The 19,517-nt window shown below is 36.0% G+C and overlaps 1 protein-coding gene across 5 annotated transcripts in view; it reads right to left on the reverse strand.

The window, feature by feature from the left end:
• Nucleotides 1-19,517, reverse strand: part of PARN (poly(A)-specific ribonuclease) — a 63,895-nt gene that overhangs the window by 22,074 nt on the left and 22,304 nt on the right. For all 5 annotated transcript variants that reach the window (XM_072877839.1, XM_072877838.1, XM_072877841.1 and 2 more), the window contains 3 exons: nucleotides 16,503-16,558; nucleotides 11,665-11,751; nucleotides 4,082-4,156 (listed from right to left, as the gene is read on the reverse strand). In XM_072877839.1, the coding sequence (XP_072733940.1) occupies nucleotides 4,082-4,156; nucleotides 11,665-11,751; nucleotides 16,503-16,558 (218 nt within the window). The remainder of the gene's footprint in view (nucleotides 1-4,081; nucleotides 4,157-11,664; nucleotides 11,752-16,502; nucleotides 16,559-19,517) is intronic.

Raw genomic sequence — 19,517 nt, forward strand, 5'->3', positions numbered from 1 at the left:
TTTTATTACCTACATATTCAAAATGGATTTCTGTGCATATTAACATGAGAAATCCAACATATTCCCAGGGTGTAGATGAACAAGTTTTCAGTCCATTTAAAATACCTGAAGCCAGGAGAGTTAGAAGCAACCGAACAGCACAGAACAGCTTATACAAAGTGTCACATTTTAAGAGATCTGTCATTTGTTTGATGTAAAGGTTAAGCATAAGCATGAAAATTAATTATCTGAAATGTGAAAGAGCTTGAAGAAAAAAAAAATCCTCTCCTCCAACCTCCCCCCCCACCTTTTTTTTTTAATCAGGTAAAAATTAATCTCAAAAAGCAACTTTTCAAAGTTTTTGAAGCAGCATGGAAAAAAACCCCGGTATTTAGGACACAAGACCATCACAATTTCAATACAATCCTTAGATACAGTTACACAAAACTAGTAATATGGACAAATGACGTTTCAAATTCTGTTTTAATATCTACAAGGCTGAAAGAAATAAAAGAGCAATGGAGAAAAGTTTAAGAAACAAGCCAGATTCATCAACTGGTTATCCTGAGTGTGTACATCAAGGGATGACTGCAGATCAGTCTTTAAATGATCTGCTGTTCAATTCTATAACTTTACATTAGTTCAGCTAAATATTCAGTATTTGAATCGCTGCTGCAACTGAAAATTAAAGACACTTCCCACATCGGAACTGACTTTAAAAAAATTTGGTAGACCTAGAATCAGTTAACACTCCATCCAGATTATTACAAAACTGATCCTATTTCCATGGCTTTTCCCCACACAGTTCCCTCATTAAAAGGATGCAAAATAAGTCTGGATATTTTTACAGTGCTTAGACTCATATATGATGCAAATCTGACCACCTCATCAATACGGGGAAACTTCCACACACCCTTCATGTTCTCAATCCATTTATTTTCCATAAATGTTTTTGTTGCACGTGTGCTTTGTTAACTCCACATACTAATACCAGCTCAAAACCAGAAACATCTTTAAGAGGTAAGCATAAACATATGTCTGCAGGAGCATCTTGCATTGTATCATATTGTTTGACAGTTCTCCAAGGCTTTTTATATAGTCCAGAAGATACAGACATATGTATATAAACAGGTTAAAAAACAGGCCACATAATTGGTTTTTCCTAGGTTCTTCACTTAAACACGGCTCACTAAATCACAAGTACAAATAGTGACTTTTATTGCCAAAGCAGTTCATTAAAGAATTTAAGATCAGGAAATAGAATAACAGAATTGATTTTATGAAGTATTTATTACAGGAAAAAAAACCCAAGAGGTTTAAGTGATTTTACAGTAAAAAAATCACACAGCTTTTTGGTAATTGAGGTTGCTATAGTTTATCAGCTTGGTTGGCTGACTGCTTTCAGTATATGAGATTTTAGTAACCTGCTTTCATAAAAATCTATGAAAGACTATAATCACCTGAGCTTTCAAACAAATAATTTGTTTCCTAGTATGCAGGCCACAGAACAAGCCTCCCTGTTTGTCAAAGCATAAAAAGACACACACACACAGAGCAGTGCCAGAAAGATTCAGTTTAAATATTCTGCAGACATTCAGTTCTTTCCACAATATGTAGGTGCTATAACAAAAAATAAAAATTAAAAAAAAAAAGTGGTGGTGAATGTCTATGCCAAGCATTCAGACAATAGCTAACTGAGGTGATAGCAAGTGGGGAAGTTACTGTAGCAAAATCTAGGAAGGCTTTCAGCTTATAAAATGGCATAAAACACATGTTTTTTATTGAAAACAAATAGTCTTGCAAGTCCCACTTAGAGAAACAAGCAATCAGCTTGAAAAAAGCAGAGGAAAAAAGGCACAGATACACAAACTTACAATGACCTATAGATATTCTGTACATCAGGGTGTCTGAACTAAAAAGCAGAAAACACAACTTTGTTGCATTTCACCACAAAGACAAATACTCTTGGAAAGACGAAAAGGTGGAACAATTCCAACCCTTTATTCAATTTTTTTCTCAGCCTATACCTCACTCATGGAGACGAAACTCTGAGTAAGATTAATCAGGTCTGAAATAAAAAGCTTCAGACACTTCAGATAAGTTGCTACTTCACAAGCATATCATTTGTGATTGCACAGCTCAGTACATTTTTACTTAAGATAATTTAGATTAAGGCTTATTCCCTCCAATCTTGTAATGTACTCGTTGCTACATGAACAGCATTTCCCTTAAACCTTTGATGGTGCGCTGGTATCACCACTAACTATAATACATACAGTTTACAAATTAATGCTTCAGAGGTAAGAAACTAAGACAACACATGCAAGAAGTGCTAGCAATACTTTCCTGAGTTACAGAGCTAGCTAAAATAGGGCCATATTTATTTTGACATAATTCTTTATCTGGAACTTCTCACTAGAAGTTATATGGTCCTTATATCTATATATAGATGAAGAAACAATGGCTCTTGCTGCTATGGAGCACTTGCTGTAAGGAGGCTGCTGGTAAGCACTCAAAATCCTCTGCAGAGATATGTATGTATGAGGAAGTATGATAAACATTCACAGGATGTTAATAATGAATTAGAGATGCACTGATTATGCATCCAGAACCTGAAAGCTTCTTTATTTGAGCTTCGTAAGATAGATGATGGTGAACTCAGTGGGGTTTTCTAATTTGTTTTTTTCTTTTTAGAACTTAATCATGAGAATTCTGGCAGGATAGCTGTTAAGTGCAACAAAATTTCAGTCACTTAATCAAAAGTTCTATGTATACTGCTGTTCTTACTGGCTCCACAGCATTTCATGCAAGCATTTGAGTAAATAGGGATGACAGTACCATAACGTATCTCAGATAATCATTTATAATGGTCCACTTCCAGTCATTGTTCTCAGCAGCAAGTTTATGGGTCAGCCCTCAAATATATGCCCAAAAGAACTACAGAAACCACTAAGAGCTTGTGGATCCAACTACAATCAAAAACCTTAAAAAAACCCCAAGAAAACAAAAAAATCCCCCCCCCAACACCCAAACAACCCCCCAACCCCAAAACAACAACAAAAAAACAAACCTAAAAAAAACCCACCAAGACAAAAACTCCACACCCCAAAAATATTATTTTTCCTCGTAACTGGAAGCAATGTTTTCAGTAAATTCAGAGATGTTGGTCTCTTCCTATGTTTTTTACTTAATTCTTGACAATTTCTCAAGAGTGTTACTTATTCCACACTTTTCTTATAATACCTAGATAATGTTTTGCTCTATGCTTTCAGTCAGCTTCTTATACTGGAAATGGTTCTTTCTAGAGTACCTTGCACAATTGTAAATATTAAAAAATTGCTATCTGTCCTAATTATGTGAATTAGGAATGTGGGTTCATTAAGAGTGTGTATGTAGTCATGCACAAATTTTTTTCTGTAAACTAATCCCTCTCCTAAAATCCAAACCAAGAAGCAATATATAAAAAAACCCCAAACCCAAAACCAATCAACTTCAAAGAAAAAAATTAAACATGTATAATTCCATGAACTTTTTTCAAAGCTAAGCTCAAAAGTTCAAATGAAAATTAAAAAATTAAGGTCTGGACAGATTGCATATTATTAATACACAAACTGTAGACATATTAGCAGTCCAGACTGTTAGAAGACTATTATTTTGCACATGTTCTACAATACACCAAAAGGCTTTCTGCTGCACTTGTTACTTGCAAATGTAAACCAAACCAAACGTATATCAGTCCAAAGGATATTGGAAGGCAAAGACCATAAAAGTCTTTGATAGCTCTGCTTTGTGCAAAGTAACAGTAAATAACCTCAATAAATACTGCATCAAGTGAAGAAACTAGCATTACTCTACCTATAGATTGAGGTACTTAGAGGGTCATGGAATGAAACACAAACCTCTCTCAACCAAGTCCAGTTTGGGCTTGTTGTCTTTGCTACAAACACACGTGCTGGTACTGTTAAAGTTTAGTTCCCCCTATAGCACCTAAACCAAGTCAGTAGTTTTGCCATTAGAATCACAGACCCTGTTGGCTCAGAGCATTTTACAGGAGCCAGTTGAAGTCAAGTCTTAATATCGAAGTAAGTTCAGAAACACTTACCTATTTGTACTTGTTCTGGCTGGCTCAATGATACAAATGCTGAGGTATCATCAATCCACGAAACCTGAATGTTACCTAGAAAAGGCGAAAGAAATTATTATGACTATTTTTAATCTTAGGCTTATTCACAGATTTTATCTGATGTGCCATGACATAAAAGAAGATAGTCAACTAAGAGTAACTTCACCTGAGAAGGCTTTTGTCCACTGTAAAGGTGCGTAGTGCATACACAGTTGTACATGAGCCTGGAACTGTTCAGAAAGCAGTGACTGTTAGGGCTGCGTACGCATCCTGTATACCTTCAGACCCACTAGAGTAAGGACCAAAAGGAAAAAGAGACACGTCTAATGCCTTTTTCACTCCCAGAGTATTCTTCTGCTTCTTCATAGCTTCTTTTTTTTTTTTTAATGTTGTAACAATTCAAGTAATCTTAGGGGTTTTTTTAGTCCTCCCTTCATGTGTTCTGTATAATTCTACAACAAAAATTGAAGCAATTTTTTCCAGGAAATTTCAGCTCTGTACCAAAATAAAGAACAGCTCTTTGGGTTTTAAAACCTATCCATCCTTCAGAACTGCAGCATTTCCTAAAGACACAGCATGGACAAGCTCTAGTTACCACTCACTGTTCCTTTACTAGTACAGAGACACAAGATAAGAAATTCCGGTAGAGCGGGGATGGGGGCCGGGGAAGATAGTTCACACAAGTGGAGAACTCCAGTTATTGCAACAGTCTAAATCTTCAAACTCTGGCTTGTTTGGATCACACTATATACCATTTCCTGGATGTGCAATAAAAACTTAATTTGAGTAAATATGAGGACAAATGCACAAAATCAGGGACCTCATTTGGAAGCTGTGACAATGGAACAGTGACTGGAAATAAGTTCCTCCATTCATCAAGCAGCTAGTCCATTTTCTATGTGACTGGCTTAAAGCGCCACATTAGCACTAAAAGAGCTCATAATCAAGCAAAAGTGGAGGAAAGGATTCCCATGCCACACACAAGGTCTTATTATAGTCTGAAATCCATTTACATCTCCTGACCTCATCTAAGTGCTCTACTGTTTGTACAATTCAGATATTGAAAATTGGTGCAATTTTTTTCAGGCAGACTAGGAAATCAAGTTACATATAATGTTACACCACCGTTTAACCTTCAGACATTAAAAGATTAAAAACAATGATGCAAAATGGCTTAAAACACATTTTATTTTCAAATGTTTAACCTATTTAAATCTAATTTAGCCTACAGGTTACAAGGTTATACAAGTCTTCTGAAATCCAGCCAGATAATAAACAGATTTTCTAATTATAAAAAATAAAAGCCTAGTTAGATTTAGTTTGCATGCTATACATTTGAGTAGCCAGCTATTTAGGACTTTAAGTTATAATAATTTTGATCATTGCCAAGACCATAATGAATTCAGTATGGTTTCTGACATTTCCCTATACTAAAGGGCTAAGACTGCTATTAAGAAGAGCCTACACTGAGAAGTCAAACGTTAGAATTTCTTTAAACACTTTGTAGGGCAAATAAATTCAATTTCTAATAATTCAGTCTTTGAAGAACATAGATCTTTGCTGCCTACGGGTAAGTGTCTTTACTACAGGGAGAACATGCTCTTGGCAGGACACTTAACATTTCACAACACAGGAAAAGCCCAAGCGGATTTATGATTGCAACTCAAAATTGAAGTGCATTTGGTAGGACCCCGACACCAAGCTTCCTTTAAATATTAGAAAATACTGCACAATTTAACACTGTTCCAAATGCATTGACAAGTTGTTATGCTGAATTTGAGTATCAAGTCCTCCTTTTTTGCATTACTAATCACAAAGTTTTCTACACAATCATTTGAGACCATACTCTTCTGTAATTCTTCAACATGGAAGTGCTGTCCAGATTCTGTCCCTTTCCTACATATATAGTTAATTCATTCCGTATTTACCCTGAATAGACCAAAAGAAAGATCAGAAAGAAAAATTCTCCTGAACATCTTGCAATTGTGCCTTTAGCATAAAATATCAAAGAGGATCAGTGATGGACTAAGATCTCTGAAGGAGTTCAGCTGCTACTCAAATGGACTTCAGTGCCCATGTTTTCACTAAGTACCAATTAAAAATAAATAAATAAACATCCAACCTATTGATGGCACATCATTTCAGTACCAGTTACTTATTAATTGCTGCAGAAAGGCTGCTGCACTCTAAATGACTTTGGTATTTTACATAATTAAGGGTTTCAATACCTGCCAACATATGCTGCCTTTATATTCAGCTTTATACTTTTTAAACATATAATTTTAAGAACAAGTCAAACATTAAATAGTGGACACTGAGCTGCAATCTGAAGAGAACTGCAACAAATGCTCTTATGCAATTCTCCACGCTTAAAAGACACTCTTTTCAGACTATGTCACATTTCATTATTTTTAAGAAATAAGAATTTAAGACAGACAGGATTAATAAATTAGATCATTCAGCAATATTGCTAAGCACTCAGTAAATATTGTGCATTTCAAAAGTATGGTGAAAAGGCAATAAAAATCTGAAAAGCAAATGCATCTGCACTTGAAGTACAATATTTAGCAATCAACATAGCCACATGCCAACTTACTGCAAAGCTGATCCAAATAAACCATAAACAGCAATGTAATAGAATACCAGCTCTAGAGAAATAAAACAGATTTCTCTCTCTACACTTCTAGAATAGGTCAAATGTCTTCAATACTTCAAAGAACACCATTGTTAGCCTATATGACCCCTTGTCTATTTGCTGCTACATGCACTGTCAAACAATGTCCCTTGCTAAAAAAAAAAAGGGTAATGTCAAGTAAAGAATTATCAAGTGAAATAAAACATCTTCACCCAAATAGGAGATGAAAATCTGATCTGTTGCTTCCGAGATGAAGGTGCAAAGTAACATGTTTTTTTCTATAAATAAATGTGAAAATTCTCTCTATTTAAACACAAACACACAAACAACATTAAAATCCACCGAATAAAGTGATACTGATGGATTATGTCAGTCAAACAGAGTTTCCTTCAGTTTTTATACCACAATGACCAAAGGTATGGAAAGGCTTCCATATAAAAGACTAAGTAAACTAGGACTCAGCCTTCAAAAGACAATTCTAAGGAAGATGCCTATACTTGTTTATGGGGAAGATATGAGAACAGAAATTATATGAAAGACGTACAGAGGGGTTTCACTATTTCATTATAAAACAACTAAGGGACATCTAATAAAATACAAAGACGTTTTAAAACCAGAAGAATTTTTCACATAATGCTTAACTGCAGTTAGGGAATTGCCATCACGTGCTGTGGATATCAAGAATATATAATGGGATAAAGAATGATTTTAGATTGACTTACAGAAAGCTGTGAAAGGCTCAAACTAAAAGATGCACGTGTGACCTCTAGCTCATGAGTCCCTAAGTCATAGATTGCTAGAAGGCAGGAAAGGTGTTTTGCTTTGGCTCTGTTCTTATACATTTCCTAAACAACTGTTAGTGGCAATTAAACACTTAGGATAGGTATTAGGACTCTACGGACCTTCATTTAACGAAAAATGTTTATTAATATGTTCTACTTTCTTACAATAAAGAGAAAATTGACCACATTGACACTATGATAGAATTGCTAACAGTTTCTGGACACTGACTACATCAGACAACAGAAATATTTGAAGCTTTTGGTCTACGGGCAAGGGTTGAAGCATATATTAAACACAAGCAATGTTTTCCTGGTGAATAATTGAAAAGGGTTAACAGAGCTTCCACCTTTCTGGCAGGAAGACAGAGTACAAAGAAAGCAAGAACAGCTGAAGGAAATATTGGCATGAGAAGAAGGAGGAAAGGCAGAAATGCAGAGAAAAATAGGATTAAAATTTAACACCTGCCCCCCAAACAAAAACAAAAGAAGCAACAAAAACCAAACAAAAACACCCCCACACCCTAAAAACTCCCTCAAACCACAAAAACAACACTCAAAGCTCACATGTCTATGTGAACATGAGGTCAGAAGAATACTTAATATATATATATTGTGTGCTGGAAGTTTTCCTTAAACTAGGTTGTTCATCTTTGAAAGTGACATTTTTCAAGCTCCACTTTTTTTTTTTTTTTTTGAGAAAAGTTAAACAGTGAGTTTGCAGTATAGGAGTTAACAGGAACAGATGTCATCGTGTATGGAACTTGTAAATGAGTCTCAAAAATGTATTTAAGAGTCACTTAAAATTCACCTATATAGCAGCTTGGACTACTAGAACAAGATTTAAACACACTAAGGACTTGTTAAATCTTAGAAGTAATTTATGCATCTTCAAGATCACTATGACTCCATGAACTACATGAGTATTCACCTCCTTCTTAAAGACGACTCTCACACTCTCACAAAGTACAACACATAGGTTTGACTCCACTCACTGGGAAAACTTTTAAGTAGTAGTTTTTGTAATACTTTATAGTAAGTGTTTTAAAGCCCATCAAAGACATTTATTTAAGTAGAAGTGAAGGCTATATACAAAAGCTGTATTCCAGCAAATACTATATCAATACCTTCATATTTCACATCAGCATGACCAAATAAACTACACCAATTTAAGAATTTAAAGAAAGTGTTTTAAGAGCCTGCATAGTACTGTAAGTACTTGTACAGTGAAACTACATTCACCCATGAGACTATAAAAACATCTCACATGAACAGGTGTCCACTTGGTATGCATGCAGTACTGAAAGACTTCAGAATCATGAACACTCCTTCTAGCAAACATAAAATAGTTCTAAGTCTGACACTGCAGCCCCTTCAGCTGTTTCACTGCTTTCATTAGAAGCTTCACGGAAGATTACAACTCTGCTTCAATTCATACTAGGCTAAACCAAATTCAAAATTTTCCTATAAGGTCTAATTAATGTTGCTATTCAGCTTAACAATTGATTTTTAATCCAGGTAAAAGCTTAATTTAAAAACACTTTTGTTTAACTGGTGTAATAAATCAGGATAATTCGTGTCTGTTACTGCCATATTTTTCGGGTTTTTGGCAAATCACTTAACCTCACATTGTGCCACACTCTGTCCAGCTACAACTGAAAAAGCATGGGTACTCCTAGAATTTTGGAAGGAATAATGTGCAGTCTTTGAGATACCACGGCAGTACGACCTAAACCAAAATATAGATTAACTACGCCCCAGATACCAGGAGTTTGTAAATCCAGGTATGAAGACATTCAGCTCTAATCTGGAGAAGTGAGAGAAATGGGAATTTCAAAACTAAATAGTATTTTGAGATGTGTAAGTCTGACCCCTGGTGGGAGTGCTTGCATTTCACACCAACACTGAAGGGGGGTAGTTGATAAAATAAGAACAATTATATGACTGAGTCTTGAAAAGCCTATAGAAACAGTGTCCAAACTGCGTTGTTTCTTACTGCTGTAATAGCAACTCTAGAAGAATTTCAGTAACTTTCTACATTCCCACATTCTACATTTCCCAATCGGGAATATTAAATCCTATCCAGCATTATACTGGCATCATGCTGCAGTACAGACCAAAAAGTCAGAAGGAACCGAGTGAATTTGATATAGATCCAGAGACTCTGCACAGACTACCAAGTAACAATTCTAGGTGAAGAGGAGAACAACGGTATCATTCTGTAAACTAGTGTGGTGACCCACAGCAAGCACAGGACTGACAACACTGTTGGACGTCCATCCTCTTACTGGACGTCCATCCTCTTACTGGTGTTTAAATGTCCTTATGGATACCACAGCAATTATTTCAATGGAAGTTAGGTTCAGGTTTGCCCTGAATCCATTTGCCACACTACAAACTCTGACTTAAGTCATTAAGTGTGGTACATAACCAATAGGATGAGATGAAATGGCCTCAGTTGCGCCAGGGGAAGTCTAGATTGGATATCAGGAAAAATTTCTTCACAGAAAGAGTTGTCAAGCATTGGAACAGACTGCCCAGGGAAGTGGTCGAGTCACCATCCCTGGAGGTATTTAAAAGATATGTAGATGTGGTGCTTACGGACGTGGTTTAGCAGTGTCAGGTTAACAGTTGTACCCAATGATCTTAAAGGTCACTAGGTCCAACCTAAATGATTCTATTACTTTGTAACAACTGCAGTACACCGATCAAGTACTAGCTAACCAGACATCTCTTCATTTGCTTGTCTCCAAAAGCAGAAAGGTCCATTTCATAATAGAGAGCCAACTAGTCACTTAAAAACTGCATATTTTTACATGTGTGTTTACAGCGATTATCATCCAGTGGACAAAATCAGTACTGGGACTTTAAGACTGGGGGCAGGAAAGTGCCATAATGCCAAGTAGAAAATTTTTAGGAATAGGGAAATTACAAATTCAGTCATATATGCTCTGCTTAGAGCTGCCAAGACTAATGTAATGTAAAGCAAAGATTTTATTTTTTTAAATGAGAACGCGATCCCCCCCAATAAACACTTTGGTAAATAGCTTCTCTTTTTTCTTTTTTTTTTTTTTTTTAAAAGCAATTTCCCATTAAAATCCATATTACAGAATTTGAGGAAGACAAGATGCATAGATGTCTATTATAAGTAACATTTAATAAGGTACTTTCAATAACATAAGTATTGCAAGCAAATATTTCTGGAAAATCATGGAAAATTATTTTAATAAGAGTGATAATTTTTGTTTTACATTAAATGTTTTAAGAAATGGAAAGAAGTTACCCTTTACAAAAAAAGAAAAAAAAACCCACACCAAAAAAAACAACCAAACAAACAAAAAACCACCTCCAGAAAAATTATTTAAAATTATTTGCAAGCCCAAAAGATCTACTTTGGAGCATTACCTTACCTAGCAATAAGAAACTAGAAACCAATCTGCAATGAAAACCTTGGAAACAACATCCAACACAGGGCTGTATGAAAGATCATTCTCGTTCTGATTTAGGGACACAAAGCATATCCACTGTTTTCTGCTGCAACAGTTAGGTATCAGGAGATCACTGTCAATTAATTAGAACCTCCATGCCCTTACATCATAAACTAATACTTAGTAGAGGAACAACAGGATTACTAGTCCCCAGTCATTAGATAGCTTTTTTGTTGTTTCTTCTCACTTGCATGATGTTCACAATCTTGAAATCAAACTGGCTGTTTTCAAGCTTGCTTGCCTAGACTCAGTTAAGTTAGTATCTGGCTTTAAACAGGCTGCAGGATGAACCTTATTCCTAAAGCCTTGATCTGCCTTTCACACCAATCTCCATTCCCTTTACCCACCTATATAAACTCTTACCTCCTCCCAGGAAAGGCTGTAAATAAAAGGATGAAAGGTCCACAATATTCAACAAGTACCACAAAAAGATTTCTAAAGAGCAGTTCACCACAGCAGACATTTTCAACACATCATTACAAAGAAAGTCCACAGGACACCATTCAAAAATTACAAAATGCAATTTGTCATTACCTATACTAGGAGTAAGCCTGCATCCACAGATTAAAAATAACAAACAAAACCAGAGGTACTTGCTAATGACAAAGCCGGGGGGGGGAGGGGGGGGAAGTATAAGGAAAGACAGACTATACCACTCACCAAAGGCACTGAAAAGCTGGTAAAGGTCACTAGTCTTCCACTCTTTGGGAAAAGTCACGTGAAGAACATGATCTCGTTTTGGCTGCACTGCAAAACAAAAAAGCATTTGTTAAAATAAGAGTCATTGCTGGTACCTTTAGAATATCCTAAAAAAGCTATCCAATATGGTCATGTGGCTTTTTTTTTTTTCCCTTTTTTTTTTTAATAAGAAAACAGGCCAAGATCTATGAAACTACATCAGGCACCAGTGAAAATGTGCCTGCAATTATGCATGAAATAGACATACTAAATCCTACTAGCTTGTCTAAGAAATTGAAACAGCATTACATGCAGTGGGAAATGCCCACAAATCCAGTCCTTCACATCCTTTGCACCAAGTTCAAGGACAGAAGAAAAAGACAACAGCCTCTTCATGCTCCACCTCTATCTTTAAAAAATTCCTAGCAATAATTCAATGTTGCCATTTTTATGTCAATAAAAAACTTACTGTGAAACAATGTTCAATTCAGTTTTCATATAACATTAGGTACAAGCCAGAATATACATGCCAACAGACTTTTTTTTTTTTATTAAAAACTACATCAAGAAAAAAATAGCATATAAAGGCCAACACCTAAAGAAGTGCAAAATAAGTCTTTGGTAGATACCGGAAGTTATTTGGAGCTTTGTGGATTTGAGAGAGAATATCCAAATCAAACTGTTGGACAAGGTTAGAGTACAGCAGAAATTGTCATGATACATTTACCTTACTTTTACACATTTCCGCCTACACATCTGGTTTTGGTCATCATCAGAGGCAGGCTACTGAAGACCACTGACCTCTGACTTCGCCCAGTAAAGATCATTTGTACATAAGAAATCACCACAATTTATGTGCAACTGAAGTTCCTTTCACCAGACACTTGAGCTTTTAGAACATGTGAATGCCTATCATATTTTAAAAAGCAGCAAGTGGAATACTATATTTTAAGGTGCAAAGATATTGAAATATTTTCCATTTTCATATGAAACTATTTACAAGTCATTAATTGAGCCTCTCCACAGGTATCTGCAGAGATTTGTTTTTATGCATGACACATTGCTAGATCTTCCCTTGTCATTTTATGTTTGATGTTAGACATAGGCTGAACCATTGGAGTGTTCCACTTTATAATTTACCGCTCCAGTTTGTTAAAGGTAATACAAGGGTTAACTACACACAGCTTTATCTGATCAAATTTTAACTTGACCACATGGAAACTCTCAGGAAGAGCTGCTCTTGTCTTTGGGTACAGAGATATAGGGACTGACTTTCACCTTAGTGAACTATCCTCCTGAATTCTTGTGTGATACAAACTTTTCTATTTTCTGATCTCCTTAGCTTTCAGCATTAAAATAGGAGAGTTTTTCAAGGTGGATTGCATTCATGGAGCACGTGTGTCCAAAACTGGACCATCAACCACTTGTTATTGCTATCTCCAACTTTCATGTGTACTTGACCCCACTATACAAGGGCAAACCTGTTAGGTTTTCTTGCCACATTTGGTTAAGATACAGCTTTGCACTGGTTACTGATTAAAACCTTGTGGATTGTTAATTTCATAAATACAGCTAAGCATTAGCAATTACTACAATTTAGTTATGACTAGTAAATACAGTAAGTGGTAGTGTCCTCAGCCTCATATGTACTTTACAGTAGAAAGCACATACGTTTCTAGATCTAACTCTATTCCACAAGTAAGGCTTCATTTTTGCAGGAACTTGAGAACTGTAGCTTTCAACAGCTACAGCATTTCCTGAATAGATAAAACAGATTTTTATGCGGTTTGGTTTTAAGCCTTCCCACACCTGCCCAAAGGGTTAATGGAGTTTTTATTCCCAAATAATTTTTTAACATCTTGCATAAACTCAACAGAACACAACAGTTACTCAGAGGCCTCTAAAACTCAAGTTCCTAACCAAAACACGTCATGAAAATAAGACGGAGATTTCCAAATGCATACGTCTTCTAAGGAAGAGATTGCAGCATGAGCTCAATTATAGTATCAAAATACTAAAAAAACAACACCCAAAAAACTTTACAGAAGTGCCATTACGCATGTACCAACAGTAAAAATACAGTTGTGACTCAGCATCTCGTAACTGAATGCTTAATGAAATACTGAATGCTTAATGAAGTCAGGGGAAAATGAGTTTCATAAGTTTTGTTTTGAGTAACTACTTGTTTTGCTCCACATAAGTAAAGAACCTAATTTTTCAGTTCAAAAAAATGGAAGACCAGAACATGACCCTGTGGTAAGTTGTAACATGGTGTCTAATTAGCTGGTCAGCAGAATCAGTGCAGCTTAGAAAAGGGTAAGTTTTTAATCTGTCTGATCATATCGGCTGAAATAAAATTGATACTGGAGACAGCTATGCAGGAATATAGACTTTTCCAGATGAAACAGTATTAACTGAAGATGTTATAGCTGCCAGCCTCCAGCCACTTGTGATTTGCTTGTAAGTGCTTTAATCTTTTTCGCTCAAAACAAGCTGGGCTAGCACAAGTTTATTAGAAACTCCCTGCTAAGAAATTACAGGTTTGCATAGAACCTGAGCATCAGATTGGATGGAGACACAAGTAGCTAAATAAGTAATGCCTTCATGAGCACAGGGGAAGTCTCGTTCCTTAAATCTGCTACTTCAAAAAACCAAAAAGGACACAAAATTTTTTAAGCATCAGAATTCATTTTTTTTAGCACTCTACAAGCCAAACACCAAAACCCCGCAAGTTGTCTTAACAAGCCAATGAAGATCAATTCATTGCTGTATAGCCTATGAACAGCTAGCAATTCAAAGATTTAACTATTTGCAATCCAGTAGTAGAGAATTGCAACTGTAACAACTCCAGTTTCATATGTTACATCTTTTTCTATTGATTAGAGAGAAGAAACTACTCCTAACCCTCCAGTATCAGTTTATTCTTAAATTCACTATGAATCCTGTTAAACCTCTATACCTTCTACCTACTCAAGTGAAAAATATTTGATTCATATTCTGCTTTGCAGTCATTTTGTGCAGCAACTTCATTCTTTTTAAAGGAGTTTTTAATACACAGTAACAAAAGATGATGATGAAAGTCACTTTCACATATTCAATACTATTTGACCTAGCGTATGCTACCAAACTCCATTATTTGTGGAAAAATTGCACAAACTAGCTATAACACTACAGGACAAACAAACTGACAAACACAACAAAACTTATGACAGTAACCTAGTTAGCTGCACCTCACCTTTTGTTGGGTTTTTTTAGTGGTGGGTTTTTTTGGTGGTGTTTTGTTTTTGTTTTTTTTTTTTAAACACAGTCTCCAAATATATCTACCACAGAAGCATGGCCTTATTCTTTGTGTGGCTTTAGTTCTCTGCAAAAATGCTCCCTACAGACAACAAACAATCAGATAGCTTCCTCAACCTACAGTAGCATTTAAATCTCAAAATAGAAATAAAAGTTTCTAATGCAGCCAGACAAACATGCCGTTCTAGATGTGCTTTCCATTTTGAAGCTTAGAAAGTCTCCCTGGTTCATATTCTGATGTAACATCTGCATCAGTCTGTTCTACAGGAGTGGCTTTCAGATAAAAGAGACAGATTTTCAGAGGCAGACTCTTTTTTGGCAACTCTTCTTGGCAAAGTATCAAAACAATCCTGTAAGTTGGCTAGCAAGTGGAAGTAGCATCTTTACAGCTTAGTAGCTTTGGCATTCTCTCAATGACCCAAAGTATTTACCCATTCTTCCACTCAGTATCAAACAGTTGGGGAAGGAAGTATGCAACATAATTAGATAACCATTCCAATAGTTCCGCAGAGCCAGAGCTCAGTGATCTGATCACCTAACTGCATTTAAAAATTAAATATATGCCCTTACAGCATATATTTCCCTCTCCAGTAGTTACTTTCATCTTTCTAGAACTGCATTCTGTTACTATTAAACTAGCAGCCAATAAAAGGTCATCCTCCAGTCTGAGCTTTCCGATACATGGACTGGAAAATGTCTTCACATCAATATTGCTTCCAGATGGGTATCATTTTTAAGACTTTCCTGTATCTGACTTCACAGCATAAAATTAAGCTTTTATCTAGTTGAGGACTAGACTGACCTCCAGGGCTCCACATTTTCACAAGTAAGACATCAGTGGTAACACCCATCCAAAGTTTTCTCCCTCATAGTGTAACATCCCATAACAGTAAGGATCTTTATATTAGTAAAATCTGTTTTCATTTAAATGTATTAGCAAGTTATTACAGCCCCAGGTCTTTAACTTGAAATAACTTGAAATGTAAAAATATTTCAAGTAATATTTTTCCATTTACGTAATCATGATCTCATGTGGCAAAAAACTCTGATGTTTTGATTGAAGTACTGCTGCATTCAAATTGTGAAGGAAAGTGGCCAGAAGATTTTTCAGAACCATTTGCTATTCACTAGTTTGCATCCTGTATTTACTGCTGGGGTGAGGGGATAGAGAGAAAGTGTTAAGACCCCACTTTATATGTTGTATGATACATAAGAATAGTGATCCAAAATAACCATAAAGCTGTTAACTTCAAACTCTGTTACATTTAGTTACAATAGTTTAATCTGTTCTAGTCAATCCCCTTTATAATGCAGATTCTCTGGTCAAAGTTGAAGAACTTACGGTTTTACTATTTCATTCAAAAAAAAAAAAAGGGGGCCGTTTAGTTCATTTGACAAGTGGCTAATAACCTAAACACAGCTCATGTCCCATGCTCTAGATATACGATAATTAATCTTTACACTTCCTCCTCCAGGAAGTTTGTCATAATGGTAGTAAGTTTACAATGAAGTAAGCTACTTACAGTCTGGTCCTTCCAAATTGAGATATGGTATGTCCATTACTCTCATAAGAAATAGCCTGAAGCAAAACGGAAAAGCACCATTAGCAAATTTCTGCCTAAAGACCTTTTAATAAGCTTTCCTTTTTATAGTTTTTTAAATGTTGCTTCTGAAGAAGCAGAATTAATCATCCCAACCATATCTTAAGCTATATTAAAACAAACAGACTCTCTAATTAAGTCCAATCTATTATCTAACAATCCAGATTCAAAAAGTTACTTGGCATCATGCTAGTAATTTTACTTGTTCAACAAAACAAGAACAAAGAAGCCCCAAACTGTTACTGCTGAAAACAATTAAAACAAGTGTGGAAAGGAACATTTAGAAAGTAGCAGCTCTGCGCAGTAAGAGCCAGTTACATGGTGGATAGTGCAAAAGCTGTCATTCTAAATGCACATGTACTTCCCTATTTTCCGAGCACTGCATCATGCTTTAGACAGAATGGATCTTAAAACCCTAGAACTGCAAAAGCCATCATGACACTTTAGTGGAGATAACCAGGATGAGTCTTTTGCCCTTTAACATGTAACTGAAGAGTTTCTCAAAACATTTGAGAAATGCTTTCAATAAAAGCTCATATTCAGCTCTGAAAAATATTTCCCTCCAAAATAAGATAAATAGCCTAACATCCTGTCATAGGTATAGATGCCACATTGCTGTTACAAAACATTTGTTGTGTATAGCGTTCACTGGAGGGCTAAAATAAATAACTTTTCGATCATAGCTTCAAAAAGCTTCTAAAATGCTTATCAGATTACAGTTACAGTACTCAACTAAGTAATAACTGATATAAACAGCTGATAAAAACATTTTAAGTGTGCAGACTGATCTGTAATTCCCTAGAGATTCTTTGTATCATACTCATAGTGACTGTGGTAAGAGTTTGAATATTATGTCCTTATGGTTACTTGTATCACTGAAAAGTCTACTGGCATGCAGTTGATAACTTGTCTTTATTATAAATATTCAGGAGAAAGGAAAAAAAAAAAAACACAAAAAAACCCCCAAAACACACAACCCTGGGGAGAAAATGGACTATATGACAGGTTGACATGTGAGCCAGAGGGTCTTCAGAGAACTCGCACCAGTTATGATACACACTGTCCCATCTAATTTCTCTTCCTGAGTCTCAGGGAAGATACAGTATAATGTGCACAGTGTCCCCCTGAGCACTACAGAAGCTAAAAGGAATTTTATCAGTAAAAATTAGAAACATCAGCATCAATTAACTTTAGAAATGTTAACAATTCCAGCATAGCACTGAGCAATGAAGATATTTTACAAAGGAGTCAAGAGTTTCTGCTTATGTTTAGCCTTAGGTGCCATACTCCTATAGCGTTGGCTTCATTATAGCTATCTGTCTGAACAGGACAGGAGTGTCATCGTGAGAACGAAGCTAGCTTCAGATCACAGCTTCCACAAGGAAACAGAGAAAAAGTGTCCTTACTCTGACATCTCCTAGGGATCCAGGGTAATACTGACAGGACATGCAGTGCTATTGCTCAAAAACCCAAAAATAGCCATCCACCCAGAAAACAATAGACAGGAGACACGGGTGATCAGGCCCTATGGGTATCTTTTATGAGACTGAGGAAGGAAGAATAAAAAGAGGGAGCATGGGACACATCTTCCAAGGAGGAGTAGAAGGGAGGTGACTATATTCCATCTCTGGTGGAAGGCATCAGGCAGGATCATACCACCATCACAAAGCACCTAGCTAGGCAGAAAAGAACTTGCAGGTCTGGGATCTATGCTCTGCTAGTAAGCTGGGCTTCACTTCAGCCTGTCAAAAGATGCTCAGTTCCATTTATTACCTATGATTTGTGCTCATGTCTTCATCTGAGGTAATGTCAATGTCACTGTTAGTAGAAGCCACAGCCTTCTTCAGACTCCAGAGCATGGCATAACCATAGCTTAAATATACAGTATTTCAGCTAGTCAGTAAAAGGAGTTTAGTCTTCACTGGATGAAGGTTGTCCATCATCCATGCAGGACAGCAAAAGGTTGTGGTTTTTTTTTAAAAAAAAAAAAAAGGCAGATGTGGTTTAAGTTGAGCTATCTGAAGAAAAAGCCCTCACATAATTCTTGGACCCAGTTACTTTTTAAAGTACTCAAATAACTAGTTTAGTTTCCTAGGTAGCAGTTTTCATAAAAATAAAGATGAAGTTTACTAAAAATACAACAAAAACTTCTGGGGAGAATACTAGTTAAGCTGCCATCCCCCAGGTTTGATCATGTTGAGGAAAGCAATACAGTGGCCAACAGCAAGAACAGACTTGCCAAAAAAACAAAACACACATATACCTGAGATTAATTAAGATAAGTTTTTTATCCTCAGAGACAAATCCTACATTTGTTTGGTCAAAGAACTATGTCTCTAAACAGAACATACACAAACACACACATTCCCTAAAGAGATAGTATTAAGTACTGATTTTAATATGAAGTGTGCTTAAAATATGTTACAGCAGTAACTGCATCTTGTAGCACTAACTTACATCACATGGATTATGAACACCAAGCTGCAGCATAATCCATAATTAGTTATCCATAATTACACTTGTAAGATTCCTCATCTATCTGCAGAAAATTTGAACTAATAAGGTTGTTCTGTATGACAATGGGAACCCTACTTCATATTAAATTAGCTAGGTTTGTGAAGTTGTAGCTATGACATTGCTTTTCACTACATTAATTCAGAATTATTTAAAAGCTATACTGACCAAGCTTAAAAAAAAAAAGTTATTTCCTACACTGTTTAGAGGCTACAGCCAGATCACATGGCCAGAGGTCTACTTCTCAATATACAACAATATCCTAAGAACTTTGACGTATTTTGAGACAGCCACTTGGAAGACAATTGTTTCTGTGGCAAGTCAAGTAAGATAAGGAGAGCAAAGCTATGATCATGCCACTTCACAGCAATGCATAAGTAGTCTCAAGTAGTCAACATTCTTCCTCTGCACTGAGCTAGGATG

The sequence above is a fragment of the Ciconia boyciana genome, chromosome 13 (genome assembly GCF_034638445.1).
Source record: "Ciconia boyciana chromosome 13, ASM3463844v1, whole genome shotgun sequence".
In the NCBI taxonomy this organism is placed as follows: domain Eukaryota; kingdom Metazoa; phylum Chordata; class Aves; order Ciconiiformes; family Ciconiidae; genus Ciconia; species Ciconia boyciana.